Source organism: Leptonychotes weddellii, chromosome 6 (genome assembly GCF_054177405.1).
Source record: "Leptonychotes weddellii isolate Sample4059 chromosome 6, ASM5417740v2, whole genome shotgun sequence".
Classification (NCBI taxonomy): domain Eukaryota; kingdom Metazoa; phylum Chordata; class Mammalia; order Carnivora; family Phocidae; genus Leptonychotes; species Leptonychotes weddellii.
Window position 1 is genome coordinate 124675056 of NC_138374.1, and position 16996 is coordinate 124692051.

At 36.7% G+C, this 16996-nt stretch overlaps 1 protein-coding gene across 1 annotated transcript in view; it reads right to left on the bottom strand.

The window, feature by feature from the left end:
• The window catches only part of USH2A (usherin), a 602856-nt gene that overhangs the window by 385701 nt on the left and 200159 nt on the right, over positions 1-16996 (bottom strand). The window contains exons 14-15 of the mRNA XM_081823209.1: positions 10638-10768; positions 2264-2390 (exon numbers count right to left, since the gene is read on the bottom strand). Coding sequence (XP_081679335.1) covers positions 2264-2390; positions 10638-10768 — 258 coding nt within the window. The remainder of the gene's footprint in view (positions 1-2263; positions 2391-10637; positions 10769-16996) is intronic.

Sequence of the window (16996 nt, forward strand, 5' to 3'; positions counted from 1 at the left end):
CAACATAATACCCTCCAGTTCCATCCACGTCGTTGCAAATGGCAAGATCTCATTCCTTTTGATGGCTGCATAATATTCCATTGTGTATATATACCACATCTTCTTTATCCATTCATCTGTCGATGGACATCTTGGCTCTTTCCACAGCCTGACATCTTGATGTTGGAAGGACCAGGCCTCCTCCCTTCTCAGATCTCTTTCTTTCTCCACGTGCACAGATATCCTGACTCCTCTAGAAGAATGACCTAGAGGGCTGGACACCTATGCGAATGACCAGGCCAAAGACCAGAACAGGCCTGGGTCCCTGGCTATGTTGTGTAACAGTGCAAATCTCTTGTTAAGAGTTCTGTATAATTCCATCTTTTCTTGGGAGTAGGGGGATTTTCTTTTCTTTTTTTTTTTTTCCCTCAGAACCCAAACCACTCTAATTAGCTCTACTTACATCTGGTCCCTTGGTGTTAAATGCCATCCTTAGCTGACAATTCCCAGTGTATATCCTTAGTCTGGAAATCTTCCCTGAACTAAGAGTTGTATCCATTAAACTACTTGATATATCCACCTGGATGCCTCACAGATGTTCACACTGAACATCTCTCTCCATGTCAGCTTCTCCCATGATCCTGTCAACCTCAGTTATGGCAGCTACATTCTTCCAGTTGCCCAGGCCCTAAACTTACCAGTCATGGTCTACATTAGGGATTAACAAACTCCTTCTGTAAAGGGCCAGGTAGTATATATTTTAGGCTTTGTAGACCATGAAGCTTCAAATGGCCACAGACAATACATAACAAATGGGTACAGTTGTGCTCCAATAAAACTTTATAAAAACAATGATGAGCTGGATATGGCCCATAAGTAATTTGCCAACCCCTGCTCCTCTTGAATCAAATCCCTTCAATTTAACATTTATAATATACCCAGATTTCTCATTATATTGACAATTTTACTTCCCTGGTTCAAGAAACCATTTTTTCTTGCCTGAATTATTTTATAATTATTACAGAAGTTTATTAACTGCTCTACATATTTCCACCCTTCTTCCCCTTAAAATTCATTTCCAAAGAGCAGCCAGAGTGTTCCTTTTAAAGAGCAAAGTCAGATCATGTCACTCCTTTCTCAAAATTCTCCAATGGGTTCCCTTTTTCCAAGCAAAAGCCCACAAGGCCCTATGTAAAACAGCCCTAAAAGCCTATTAGTCCCTTCACCCACTCTTTCCCACACTGGCCTCCTTGTTGGTTCCTGACATGCCATATATATGTTCCCACCTCAGGGCCCTGGTACCAACTATTCCCTTGGCTTGAAACATTCTTCTCCTGGTTATTCTCCTGGCTTACCCACTTATTTTCTTTAGGTCTCTGTTCAAATGTCACCTTATCAAAGGGGCCTTTTCTAACAGTTCTTTATGAAATCAAAACATTCCCTCCCCAATACACACACACACACACACACACACACTTTCTCTCCTCTCTTGCTTTATTATTTTCAGTATATACCACTACCTGATACTTGTTCAGTATTTATTTATACTGTCTCCTGGCCCTCTCCCACCTAAAATGTAAATTTTGCTCTTTGTATCCAGAGTTTCTAGAGCAATACCTGGCATACTGTAGGTGCTCACTATAATTCCATATTTCCTGAGTATATTAATAAAAGCCTGCATCATCATGCAGGTACTGTAACTGTTTTATAATTATATAAGGACAGCAGATAGTGTAGAATGGAAAGAATACTAAACTTTGAATTACAGGCAGGATAAGCGTCCCAAGAACCCTTTCTACAAACTGTGTAAATTGGGAAAAGTTATTTACCTTTCCTGAGACCCAGTTTCATCATTTCTAAAATGCATATAATAACTGCTTTCTTTTGTTTGTCTTCTGCAGGTCAAAAATAACATGAGAGACCATCAATAAAAGCCCTTGAAAATTATAAAAGACAAAATTACTACTGATGACTCTGCTGTTATTCTTGCTTTACTATAACTGTGTATAATGAGAAAATGGTTGTCAGAATTCATCATTTTAATCAAAAACTAATGATGTAATGTATGGTGATTAACATAACATAATAATAATAATAATAATAAAAAGAAGCACCGAAAAAAAAATTCATCATTTTAGGAGCACCCCAAAGGCAAACCCAACAGCAATTCAGATGAAATGGGGAGGAGATAAAGGTGAAAGGAAAGATGTAGAAATATAAACAACAGAAAAGTATGGCAACATTAGCATACTGATAGAACTATTTATATATATCAAGTCCTTACCTGTATACTGCCCATCGAGTGTGATTTGGCCAAAAGCCTGATGCCTAATAGCTATTATTTCATGCCATTTGTCATCACTGTATTGTTTCCCACCATCATTAGTTGGAGTAACTTCCATTGAAGACCCCTTAAGGGAATGAAGGAATGAATGAATGAATATATATGTTTTTAAACTCATATGCATATAATTCTATATTTGCTAAAAACCAATTTATAAATTTTGACATGATCATGATGGAAGCATGCATAATTTTCAAACCGAACTCAAAATTAAAGTTGATGCCTAACATTATTCAGGCTTTTCTGTGATGTCCTTCTGCAAACACCATAGTGCTCAAACCTGAAAAGACCTTCTCTTTGGAATAAAAATCTCTTACAAGCACAGTTGCATTTTGAGCACTTATATAAAAGGTAAGGAATTTTCTATTCTAAAATTTTAGCTCTTAAAATTTTGGCAGAAATATGAAATAAGAATTTAAAACTAATAACATACCATTGAATCCAGATTGTTCTAAAGATAGGGAAATATCTGGCAACTTAGTTTCTTTTACCTTCACTACACTGCTAATGAGAAGGAATGAGACTCATATTAAAAATTAGCCAGCTATTAATACATTGACCATAAGTATTGCAGTTAAACTTTGTACTCAATGTTCTGTAGTCTAAAATCTAGCATTTATACTTGTATCTGAGGTCATCGTATCATAGTTAAAAATGAGTTCCTAAGCAGGTAAGAGTAGGAAATGGCAGATATCAAGAACAGAAATCAGCAGAAAGGAGGTGAAGATAAGGAAACAGAGAAAGAGAAGTAGAAGAGAAACCTTCCATCTGAGTACTTTCTAGCCAAGTGAACACTTTTTCAGCATATCATGTTCAGCACAATGTTACCCTTTTTTTAGTGTTAGTGAGCAAATAAGAGTAAATAGAAGATATTTCAATTTTGTCACCATCATCAGTTACTACTACTACTATTAAAGAAAAAAACATCAGAAAATTACTCCAAACCTTCTCAGTGAAAAAAAATGTCTTTCTTAATAAAAGCTGATTTTCTTTTTTTAAATTTATTTATTAGGGAGAGAGAGTGAGCGAGAGAGCGCAAGAGGGGGTAGGGTCAGAGGGAGAAGCAGACTCCCCGCCGAGCAGGGAGCCCGATGTGGGACTCGATCCCCGGACTCCGGGATCATGACCTGAGCCGAAGGCAGTCGCTTAACCAACTGAGCCACCCAGGCGCCCTAAAAGCTGATTTTCTTAGCAATAATTAACTTCAATCCAATAAAAATTTTTAAAAAACAAAATAAGACTGGATAAAATATTATAAAATGTTTTTTTAATTAGTTGGAATGTTTCACCAAACTTCCATAATTTTGGAATAACATTTTTCAAAAAGAGAAAAGTGGTAATTACCTGATGTAATTGAAGATTTATATCACAAAAAGGGCAACGTGAGTCATATCATCTTAAGTAAAACATTTCTGTTTATTTTTCCCTAAAATAGCTTCAGTGATGTAACATGTCCATTCTACACATTTAATTGGCTCCTGTCAGGCCTCATACAGAGCATGACAACATGTATGACATACAGAAATTCGTATTATCAAAAAACAGCTTTTAATTTCCCATGAGGGTGGGTGAGTTGCTTCTCATGTGGACAATATCCCAACTTTTATAGTCAACCTGCTCAGCTAGAAGGATGACCATTTGGTAAATCCATTTTCTAGTCCTTGAATTTTTGTAGTTGGACTTTCTTTATATCTCTTTCCTCTACATGCTCTTTTATTTTCTTCAACCCTATTTCAACATTTTAATATTTTACAAACACACATTTCATTATCGTAGTTTAATAATTAAAACCAGAACTGGTGTCGTGCCCAATTAATGTGCCCTGGTAGTATGCCCATTAGTTTTTCCATTAGTGAATTCAACAATACTAATGGGATTACTAGCATGGGATGCTAATTGGGCGTGACATAAGAAACTGGCTTACTTCTTAGCATACCCTTGCTAATGATGAAATTAATGAGCATTTTATTAAATGCTGTCTCATCAAAGTGTACTTAGTTAGCGTTAAAATTGTTACAAACGATGCTGCATTCTAAAGATCAGGTGTCTGAGTAAGTGGTTCTTCATATTATGTTTGGCAACAATTTGAAGCATTAATAGTTCTCTACATCAGAAATCACATTTATTGGAGACAAATTCAAGTATGTAACACAGAGCCTCAGGATGCCAAATTTGCTTTATACTTGGAAGAACTTAGCATATTATTCTTTGATGATCATTTGAAAATTATGTTCCCCCACCAATGTTAAGAGAATAATTCTGTGATCAATTCTAGTGTTATAGCACACAGTTTGTTCTTTCCATTTGGAAAACACCAGACATGTTAAATAAATGTCATTCAGAATTGTTTGAAAGCTTTCACGTTCTCAGCTCCCTTCTAAGTGAAATCAGAATGTAATATGAGTTTCTTCTCAATGTCACTGAACATAAAACATTTCAATGACAACCACAAGTCATTATTGGTCAATAACATATCATCTGACCAAGTATATCCAAATTGGAATTAATCAAATAAAGAATGGGAGATGATAGCTAATTGTTAGAGATTTAACAAAAAAAATACAGCAATTAAGAATCAGAGGAACTTCTCTTTACTGTGACTCTTAACAACTTTTAAATATTGTGAAGAATCTTTCTCCCTTCCCCAAATACTTATTCACAGAATGCATTTGATCATTGAAAGGGAAACCAAATAAGTTTTTTACACCTATAGCCTCTATGTAGGATTATGTTGTTATGTAAGGAATTCATTACTTAAGTTTATTCACATATTTTAAAAAACGTACATGATGACTTCAAGTTATTTTAAGCAATGTGCTAGACAGTAGTGACTTTAAATTCCTATAAAATGCTCTTTTCAATTCAAATTTAACTATTTTGAATGGATTTGGGACAGTAATTTAAAAATAATCAACCGTCAAAGTCAAAGTTTCTAACAAACTGAGAAATTAAATAAGAACTAAATTATTAAATAATCATTAAAGAGCTGGAAATTTTAGCCTAGAAAATGGGTAATTTTATATTTTACCAATTTTTACTTGAGTATATTTTACCAATAGTTATTGAGTCAGTCAGTGAGTCAATCTGTCAAGAGACATTTATTTATTGAGCATCTACTATATTCCAAGGACTTAACCTCAAGGATCTGTTTCAGGACAAAACAGACAGACTTTGCCCTCACTGGATTGTACAGTCTGATAAGAAAGACACATTAAGCAAATAACTGCTTGTCTGATTAGTACAATAAGGTGTTCATTAGATAATCATATCTCATTCAAAGATAGAGGAAAGAAAACTGGCTTACAGTGGTACCTAAAGTATTCAATATATAAATAATTTGCATATCAATGGGAAGCAAATAAAACATAACTTCCTTAAACGTGAGATACCTCTAACTTTCTCCAAGTAGCTGTATTCTTATTCCTACTTAAAAGGAGAAAAAACAATGGAAGAATACTCAAAATTTTCTCTACTCCTATTTCAACAATTTTTTGTCTGAAAATATGTAGAGATTTCATTAAAAAGTGAACAGATACATCCAGTTCACCTGCACTGCAGTATAAATTCCTTAGTGGTGGGGAAGGACACAGTCTCCGCTAGCTTGAGCCCACTATTTCACACAGAGATAACATCATGTCCTAAGACCACTTAGTATAATATATCTGATTACCTGTTCTCAAGTACATCCTAAAGTAATCTTGCTCAACTAATACCTTAATTTTCTTTTGAATTAATTCATTGCCACTTTCCTAAAAATGCAGGTAACTTTTGCCTTTTTTTTTTTTTTCAGAATTCCTTCAACTTTAATCGTGGGGGTCAGATCAGGCAGCCACTGAGGATAAAATGCAGTCCCCAGGAGTAATTGCAATGCTGTTTGTAAAGTGGACATGATAAGAGCTATTTTTTTATTAGGGCAAGTGGTCAAAAGTCGTTAAAATTGTCGTCATTCCTCGATTGTCTCTTTTTTACCAGTCTCTTGCCCTTCAAAGACAGGATCCCTGGCCTCCACATCGGCCCACGTGATGCTTCCATTGGCCAGATCGCAGACTACACTGGGCAGTTCAGAGACCTCTGCTCTAATCTGCCGCATGGAGTCTCGGTCCCGCAGAGTTGCCGTGTGAGGGGTCTTGTTCACTGTATCGAAGTCAATGGTGATGCCGAAAGCCACGCCAATCTCATCAGATACTTTTATTCCATATTCCATATATTCCATATATTGGCTATAACAATTCGACTCATACTTGGCTGGCACCTACCAACTTTTTATACAGGTTAGGATTTGGGTACGGAGGGTAGGGACAGAGCAGCTGGAGAAGCTAATGACAGTGATGAGTGCTCTAAGTAAGTATCTGACGGAGAAGGGAAAAGGACAGAAATCATTGGCAATGTCCCATGAATGCTTCCCTGAACTCCGCTATCATGTCTTACACTGGACTATCTGATCATTGAAAAGGAGATGAAAAAGATGAGTCTGAGAGTTTTCTGGCAGCCATTCTCAGGATCATAACAACAATACTGAGGCTGAGCGGAGCTAACCCCTTTACCTTCCTATTCTGTAGAAGTTTAGGATACCACATTCTTCACAAAGGGAAACAACACTGCCCAAAGAGATGACAGTCATGCTTCAGATCTGAGGAAATCATTTTTGGATTAATTCCGCAAAGACTCTGCCCATGTTTGGTGTGTGTGTGTGTGTGTGTGTGTGTGTGTGTGTGTGTGTGTATGGTACTCAAAATAGGTGATGAACAACAAGCCAGTGTATGGTTGCAAATAGAGCTCTGGGATGTGCATAGTCATCTAGAATCACACAGACACTGGGATGGACATTTATGATGGGCATGACCAACTGTAAGTGCGAGTTAATGTGAAGTCACCATAGGACAGTCCTCTGGGTCCTGTTCCTTCCCTGCCCTGTCCAACTCAAGCAAAGACTCTGTACTCCAGTTGTGGGACAGGGAGGCCCAGATGAGTGGATGGCCGGAGTGAATGGCATTTTGTTCATGTCTCATTACTGTGTTCCCAGCACATAACAGCATAGCATGGAGCCTGGAGTACAATAGCTGTTTAACAAAACTGCATTGAATGCAGTAAACTAAATCCAGTGCCAGTTCAATCACTAAATTACTGTGTGACCCTAGTTAGACCACTTCATCTAAAGCAGGGATGAAAACAATACTACCTCAAGTGGCTACTTCAAGAATGAACTAAGATAATTAATGTGAACCCACTTTGTATACTTTAAAAGCTCTATGAATAAATGGTTATACAATTAAGGTTTTTCTCCATCTGGCTTCTTCTCAATTATTCCCAGATATTAACAGGTTGAGGGAGAAAAAGCAGAGACAGATTTTTCTTTCTCATTGACATTCTTCCATTTTACTGTACTGTTTCCTTTCTTTTCAGGTTTTTTGTTGATTTTGACCATCTAGCATTTAGTCTCTCTTTTCACCTTGTTAATTTGGATGTTCTTGGAACATTTTCATTCTATCAATAATTAATGTCTGTTTCACAGCATTTAAAACAAAACATTTTGGCCTATTTATTTTATGAAAATAAGACACCAATGTGATCCATTCCTCTATGCCCTCTCCACTAAGTTGAGACCTTTAGAAACTTTTAAATCACTTATCTTTCCCTCTCCTTCAAATTTTAGCAATTTTAGCACCAAACAATTATTAGAGGTTGATTTGTCTGTCTTGCCTTTGCCATATGTCTCCTCTATTTCAAAAATTCTTTGGCAGCATAAAACACATTTCTAGTCACACTGCCATTAAATATTTAAGTTGAATTTAATATTGTCAGTTTTAATATTCACCACTGATTTTCCTCTTCATATTTCAGACTTTTCTTTTTCTCCTTTTGGTTAGAAGGCTTGATGAAATATTTCCTTCCATATGGTGCATGGATAGTATTTTATCTGAGTCTCTGGATATTAACAAGCATTATTCTTTCATGTTGACAAGCAGTATAGTATCAGAATTAAAATCATGGTCTTTGGAGGTGGAATGCCTGCGTTTCAATCCTGACTTCATCACTAATTAGCTGGATGACTTTGGGGAAATTAATTTTACTGTGGCTCTGATTTTTTTTTTTTTACTTGTAAAGTGGGAATAGTAAGAGTATCTACTTCATAGAGTTGTTGTGGTATTTAAATGAGGTGTGTGTGTGTGTGTGTGTTTTACATATACAGTGAACACTTAGAATCATGCCTGGCATATAGAGGTCCTACAGAAGCGTAAGTTTTGCTTAACCTTGACTAGAACTTCATGAGTCCTTTCAATAAATTTATAATCAATTAAGGATATGCTGTCCTACTTTATATTTCATTATTTTTTTCTCATCTTTTTTTATCCTTTTTATTGTATCTGTGGTTTTTTGTACCTGTGTTTTTTTGTTCTCCTTCTGAATTTCTTCTTAATAATGTGAGTGGTCTCCATCTTTTTTATCTTTTTATATTTTTGTTATGTACTTTGACCTGCTAATCTGAGGCTCAACAGTGTCTCTCTCCTAATTCACCTACTTAAAGTTTTCAAGTGATAAATAATATTTTCAATTCTGTCACTGAATCAACTTCAATGTGCTGGTTGCTTTTTTCCCCATTGCCATCTGCCTGGCCTTCTGAGACAGCTGCTTCTTCTTCCATTCTTTCTGGCTGCTGGATCTGCTTACGTGTGATGCTATTTCTTCTTTGCTTACTCACTGCCCACCTATTGGTACCCCTTAAGAAACTGCAATTCTACAGAACACCCAGAAGTCCGTGCCTGAATACCCACCAAATACTGGCCTTGCAGTTATCAGGCCCCTGTCAAAACACCAGGTATAAACCTTTCTTCCTTGGTCTTTCCAGTGTCAACTCATGGCTCTTCCAGCTTCCTGAAACAGGAAAAACCCAGCTGGCCTCTTGAGGTTCCCTGCAAGGAACCTGCCATGATGCTCAGATACACTGAGCCCACCATGCCCTGCCTCTCCTCTCCAAGGTGTGTGGGTGTCCAGGGTGTATTAAGTGCTGAGTCTTACCCAGAGCTCTTGGCCCATGGTTTAGCTACAGAGAGGAAAAGTCATGCTGGCTTAACAGTATAACGTAAAACATTGACTTGGCAGGCACAACTTATGATTTAGATCAGCAGTTTTAAGTTGAAACCCTGAGGAAATAGAAAGTAAAACATCTTTTACAAAGTCTTACTCATTCCTCAATTATTTGTACCTACTGTCAAATTCTTACCAATATTTGTTTAACTAAAGTGAAGACAACTATTCAATGATTTTTCCATTGCCCTTGGGAAAAATTTAAAATTTCACATTTGCTTACAAAGCACTAAATGACTTGGTCTACATCCAGCTTTTCAACCTCCCACTTTTCTCTTTGTTCAATCCCTCAGCCATATTACATCCATCTTGATGTATAGAATAAGTCATGTTCTTGTCTACCTTGGGCACTTAACATTTGCTATTTGCTCTGCCTGGAAATTTTATTCCCAGTGCCTTCCTGATCTCTCATTAGTATCTTCCCTGTCCTGCCCCACCTCAAACACATATCTTCCTGTACAGACATGTACTCTTGCTCTGACTGACTTTTCCTCATTGTTTTGCATCTCAGTTAAATATCACATTTTCAGAGAAGACTGACAACTCAGAAAAGAAAGACCCTTTATTTTATGCTCCTATAACACACAGCATCTTCTACTTCGCTTTCATAACATTCATGAATACTTTACATCAATCTTACCTAGATTGTTTCATAGGGGCATGGTTGCATTTAACTTTAAAACTATTGTAGTCTGTGATACCCAGCATTATAGTACCTGATAGGCACTTAAATATTTACTGGTAAACAAAGGAGGGAGGGAGGGGGGGAAGGAGGGAGGGAGCGATGGAGGGAGGGAGGGAGCGATGGAGGGAGGGAGGAACGGAGGAAGGAAGGAAGAAAAAGAGAGTGAGAAAAAGATAGAGAAGGAGGGAGACAGAATGTGGAAGAATTAAAGAGAGACATAATTTTGCTTTCAAGGAAAATAAAAATAGATCTATTCAAATGTATTTAAAAGTTTTCATCTTCATTATAAGACAGCATATGGTTGTGAAGCCTGCAGATTCTCAGTCAGACTATGTGGTTTGAAAATGAGCTCTGCTATTTTAGCTGTGGGCAAGTCATCAGCACCTTTGTAAGTTTCATTGTCTTCATTGGTAAAGTGAGGCTAATAATAGTACTTACCTCCAAGTTTTTGGTGAGGATTCAATGTGAAATATAAGCACTTACCTCAGTATCTGGCACCTAGGACACTCTCAAAAATATCAAGTCTTATGATTACTCATTTACCTGAGGATCAAAAAGAAAACAAGGACGTCCATTCTTCAACTGAAGTGCAAAATACTCTTCCTGATTGCCAGGCGATGCGGCAAAGACAATCAAACCTTCAGGCACCCTTGTTCGAAAGCTGGCCTTAATGCCTGGTGAGACAAGTGCAATCAGCAAATCAGTGCTGGGGTTTTGTTGATTCTTTCTGATAAACGTACATTTACTTTCATTATTATTTATGATGTAGTGAGTACAGTCAAGGAATTATACACAGCAGTGTACTGGGATGGTCCTAGCCATTTGGTTTTAAATATATCTTGTTATGAATGCCAACCTGTTCTTGGAAACTCAAGTCTGCACTCCCACTAATCAATATATAATGTACTTTCAAGTTATGCAAAACTCATCAACATGAAAAGACATGTTGTTAACCCAAAATTGCTTTTGGGTTGTATCAATGTGAAAACATTATCAGAGCCATAAAAATAAATGGGTTTTTGACATGAATGAAAGGAACACAAGGGGCACTGTTTAAAATACTTAGGAGGTTTAAAGAATCAATCTAGTAATAGAAGGTAAAAACTAGAAAGACCTGCTGTGAAGTGGCCCAGAGAGCCAATTTTCTGAAACAGGATCCTGTAACCAAATGGTCTGCAGCTTTTAGAATTTCAGGGTCTTCCTCACCCTTCAGATCACCTACTGCCCTAGACACACAATGCTCTTGTCTTACAGGAATTTCCCCAGCTCAGGAAGCAGGGGAAGCTTGTGATTGTTTCCTAAGATGTCTTTCCACTACCCTACATGATCTCAACACATGGTATCCCACTCACTTACAGCACCTTTCCTTGTGTGTAACACATTTTGCTTAATGTATTGAAACTGGCAAAGAAGTTTAAGAGGTACAGTCTTTGTTCTCAAAGAATTCCCAGTTTAGTTGGAAATAAAAAAATGGTCTTAACAGACAAATTGTATGATGAGAATCAAATAAGAGGTCAAGAACTTACTTGAGAATCAAAAACAACTCATGATCACAATATTAAATAATTAGTGAATACTGATTTGAGTAGTCATACGGTCAACCAGAACTATGAAGGTTTGAAGGTGAGAGAGGTCCCTTCAGGCTGGTCTGGTAACCAAAGGTCCTACATAAGTGGGGTTTTAATTTGAGTTCAACAGACTGCAACTACTGCAGGAACCATGTCTGACTCACCTTTCCACCCCCAGTTCATTACATGGTATCTAAGTGCATTTATTGAATCCTTTGAGAGTCTGGAGGAGGAGAAGGCAGGGGAGAGGTGCATCAGAGGTAAGGGGGAAGTTTTAGCATAGGTGTGGAGGCAGGAAAGCAGAAGTCATTTCGTATCAAATTGTCATTTTTTAACTACGCATCAATGAAACATTAACATTTGTTGAATACTCCACTGCACAGTAAAGAAGAAAAACTGACAAGCCAGTGCCTGACCTTAAGTTTTAGTTGAGGAAAAAGACAAAACAAAAATGTATAATGAGGTGTGATAAGTGATACAGAGATATATACAAGATATAATTTGATTCAAAGGGATTGAGGAAGGTTTCACAGAGAATATGAAGCTGGAGCTTGTTTTCTGAGAGTAGAAAGGACTTTGGAGGAAACTCTACAAAGGGCTAGAGGTATGGAAATTATTAAGGAATGTTGCATGTGTGGGCAGGAGTTAAGAGATGGGTCTGGAGAGATGGGCAAGACCACATCTTGGCCTGTCTGCCATAGATTATTCAGCCTGAGAAGTTTGAATAGAAGACAAAGATGGAAAGGCAGGTTGTGTGATAAGTACCTTTAGAGTGAAATTTTTTAACACCAGCAAAGGCAAGCCTGGAATATGGACTTCAGACTTTCCAGAGTCAACTCAAATTTTTCCTGGCTGGTCTTCTCAACTTCTGCATCTTCGGCTTCTAGATTTTATGCTTTGGGCCCTTTTAAACATACTTGTCCTACCCATTTGGATATTGCATTGCCTCACATTCTGATTCTCTTCCTCCTGGCTGCTAGGACATTATGTCCTTGTTGTTAAACTTGTACCTGGTCAATCCCAGCATGTCTCTGACACCACAGAATAAAATTGTTCACCCCAACAAATCATTCTTAGGTATTCAAACTCATTTGAACCCCTGCTCCTAGCTCCTCTTTCCTAATAAATGGACTGAAAAGGTTGAGCTTCCCTATTAGAATTTATCCTATAGACTAAAGGAAGGCATTAAGCCTTGGGTGGAGGAAGGGAGTAAGAGGCTGAAAGTCAGGATTATGGCAACCAAACTAATGGGGGCATGTATAAAAGATACAGATAATTTAGCCACAGAGGAACCAGTTAGGATATCACTGTGCTCTGGGGGAATAAGATGATAAAGTTTTTAATTAAGAACTGAGAAGTAACTAAATGGATTGAAAGAATAGACTCTGTATATTTCAGAAGAAACTCATTAAGACATGTTGATATGAGGTGATGATGTGGGACAAAATGGTGAATTCTTTTCATCAATTACTAAGGGAAAAAGCATCAAAAAGAAATAGAAAGGTCAGGTAAAAGAAGAAAATATGGGGTTGAGGATATAAGTTCAGTTTGGGGCACAATGTGTTTATATTAATGATACAAAAACAATCCATCATTGGGAAACAAGAAACTAAATCTTAGAAGAGATGGAGCAAGAAAAATAAATTAGTGATCACCTGTGAAGAATCCATGTCTCCCTGAGGCAGAATGTAGATAAATAAAAAGGACCTTTAGGGGAAATGCGCCCCCCCATTTAAGAAAAGAAAAGGAAAAAAACAATAACAAAATTGGAACAAGGATAATAATACCATAAAATGGAAGCCTAGATAAGAGAGAACTTTAAGAAGGCAAAGTTAGTTAACCATGTAACACTTCCTGTAAGTCCAGAATAATTAGACCTGAAGAAAAGATTACAGAGCTGGTAATTAGCAATCATTAGACATAATATTTTTCAATGGAATGGAATGGTTCAGAGCCCAAATGACCAAGTGATAAGGATTGAGAGAATGGATGACTAGGTAGTGGGTGTGAAGCACTCATCACAAAAAAACTGATAAAGAAATGGGAGGCAAAGAAATAAATTATTAGGGTAGACCAATCAGGTAAAAGAAGGAAACATCTGCCAGCAAAAGCATAGATTTGGCCAAAGTGTGGTCTACATTCTGACTAGAGAACAACTGTATTTCTACTAACCCTTCTTCTCTTACTCTTCTCTCCTTTGGGTATAGAGTAGCTCTCCCCATCAGACATCTTATCTATTACCATTTTTTAAAAAAATTGTATATGTGGTATCAAATACTATAATTAAAACTATTGCTTTAAAATTAAACAACTGAAGGTTATTTCATAAAAATAGCTACAATTCAGGACATGAAGATAATAAAACTCTCTATAAGTGTGCTGGAGGCACCTATGTGGGAGCTGACTGGAGAGCAAAAGCAAGGATTTGAATGAGGGAAGAAATTAATAAAATTAATAATTGCTCAATCTAGAAATACAATTATTTGTTCCTGACTGATGGGAAATTTGGTGAATGAAATGGAATCAGAGTAAGAATTACAGGAATATTTATTTAAGTTATATGTGGGAATAAATCAACTAATATTATATGCCACTTATGGGATATGCAAGTGCATGTGTTTTTCAGACACATTTAATTTTTAAATTTTACACTTATATAACAAAGAAAAGCACTTTTAGCCCAACTAAAATATAATACTTTACACAGAACAAGGAAAATTTCTTGTGAAAAGGGAGGATTTAGTATAATAGAGGGCAAATTGATTCGATGTTGTATAGTCAACTTTCCCTTAGCTTTTTCAAATAATTCAGTCTTGTCATTTTTCTGCTTACATTACAAAGATGAAATTTTTTGCATGTTTTCTATGAAGAAATGAAAAATTCACACATCCATTGAGACTTCATGTTCTTGATAATAGTGCCATAGATATAGATAAGTCCTATCTTTTGAGCCCAATGCCTTAAATCATATAATCAATTTTTTGAGTGAACTAAATTCACAAATACATGTATTGGCATATAAGTATAACAATCTTTTGATGAATATATAAAATATTTCAAAGAAAAGTTTATTGAATTTACCACAAGACAGAACGGTAAAATACCTAATTGTTCAACATTATCACACCCCCTTTTCCTGTAAGAAGATTATATATTTATATATCCCATCTATTGATTTTAGGCTCAGCCATGGGACTTGTGTTGGGCAAAAGAATGGAAACAGATACGTGGTACACTGACAGAGCAGAAGCTTTAAATATAGCTGTGTCAGGCGCCTGGGTGGCTCAGTTGGTTAAGCAACTGCCTTCGGCTAAGGTCATGATCCCGGAGTCCTGGGATCGAGTCCCGCATCGGGCTCCCGGCTCAGCGGGGAGCCTGCTTCTCCCTCTGACCCTCTCCCCTCTCATGCTGTTTCTCTGTCTCTCTCTCTTTCTCTCAAATAAATAAATAAATAAAATCTTAAAAAAAATAAAAATAAATAAATATAGCTGTGTGATTGAACTTGACCCTTCTTCCCCTATGCCTTATGAATGTGCTTTCATCCTGTCCCAAGAATAAGAAGACATGTGGACCAGAGCCAAGCAGTACCAAAGTATTTTTTTTTACCTTAAAGGTTTGTATTAAGGAGCAATTCTGACTAAAATGAATAGAAGAGTGAAAAACATGCATTTCTCACTTGCCTAAAATTTAGATTTTTGATTTAAAAGAAAAATCAGGAAATATTCTAAAGTTCAATATTTTTGTTTCAAATGTCTGGAGAAATGATAGAACATTCTCCTATCTTAATATTTATTCATTCATTCAAGAAATATTTAGGGAACACATACTTTGTGCAGCCACTCTTCTAGGTTCTTGAGATACATAGATGTATAAAATACACATACAAGGCTCCTGGGTGGCTCAGTTGGTTAAGCATCTGCCTTCGGTTCAGGTCATGATTCCAGGGTCTTGGTCAGGATCCCTGCCCAGCGGGAAGTCCGCTTCTCCCTCTCCCTCTATATGCATGTGCTCTCTCTCTCTCTCTCAAATATATAAATAAATATTCCAAAAAAATAAAATAAAATACACATACATCCATGGCCTAGCATTTAAAAAAATCTAAAAATCCAAGATTTAGCTGAAAATATTTAACTTTTATACAAATGTTTTATAACTTAAAACATTTAATCATAAAAACAATACAGTTACAAGGCCATGGAATAGGCAAAGAGTTCTTGAACAATGAGATAAAACTATAATAGAAAGAGAAAGGGTGATCAATTATACTGTATCAGAATTAAGAACTTTTGTCTAACAAAAGGCATGAATAGGAGAGTGAAAAGACAACTAACGTAGTAGGAGCAGATATTTGCAACACGTATTTCTGATAACAGGTAAATATCCGGAATATATCCTACAAATCAATAAGAAAAAGACAAACAACCCATAAGAAACCCAGGTATCTCTTCATGGTTTGCTACCTCATCTTCTACAGGTCTTTTTCTCAAATCCCAATTTCACTGATTGGCTGGTTAGGACTGGTCTATTAACAATTCTAACCACCCCTCTGCTTTACCTGTTACCATAGCACTCATCAACTCCAGTATTCTCCTTAATTAATTCATTATTTTTTTAGAGGGAGAACATGTGCACAAGTTGGGGGGAGGGACAGAGGGAGAAGGAGAGAGAGAATCTTAAGCAGACTCCATGCTGAGAATGGAGTCCAACGTGGGGCTCGATCCCACCGGCTCCTGAGATCATGACCTGAGCCAAAACCAAGAGTCGGATGGTTGACCAACTGAGCCATCTGGGCGCCCCTGTTAAAGTACTATGTTTTGAATGCTCCTTTAAATGTTCTTTTACATTTTTAATTGTTTATTACTAATATATTTGATTAATTTCATTTATATTAACTTTCTATACTGCAACCTTTCTGAATTTGTCTTATTCTAGTACTTGTTAAACATACATACATAACCATGTCAAATACAAATAAAGACATTATTCCTTTCCTTTCCAATATTTATGCCTTTTATTATATTTTATTGCCTTATTGCAGTGGCTGGGACCATGAGTAAAATGTGAATGTGACTTGATTCCTATCTGAAAAGCAAAGCAGGCAATATTTCACTATATTACAGGATACTTGTAGCAGTCATTCATCTAACTGAGAAAGTTCCCCTCTATTCCTAGTTTGCTGAAAGTTTTCATTATAAGTACGTGTTAAGTTTTGTCAGATGCTTTCCACATCTATTGATATGTTCTAATTCCTTCGTTCTAATTCCTCTATTAATGTGGTGAACCATATTGATTGATTTTTGAAAACAGTTCTAAGTCACCCCCCTCCCCATGCTG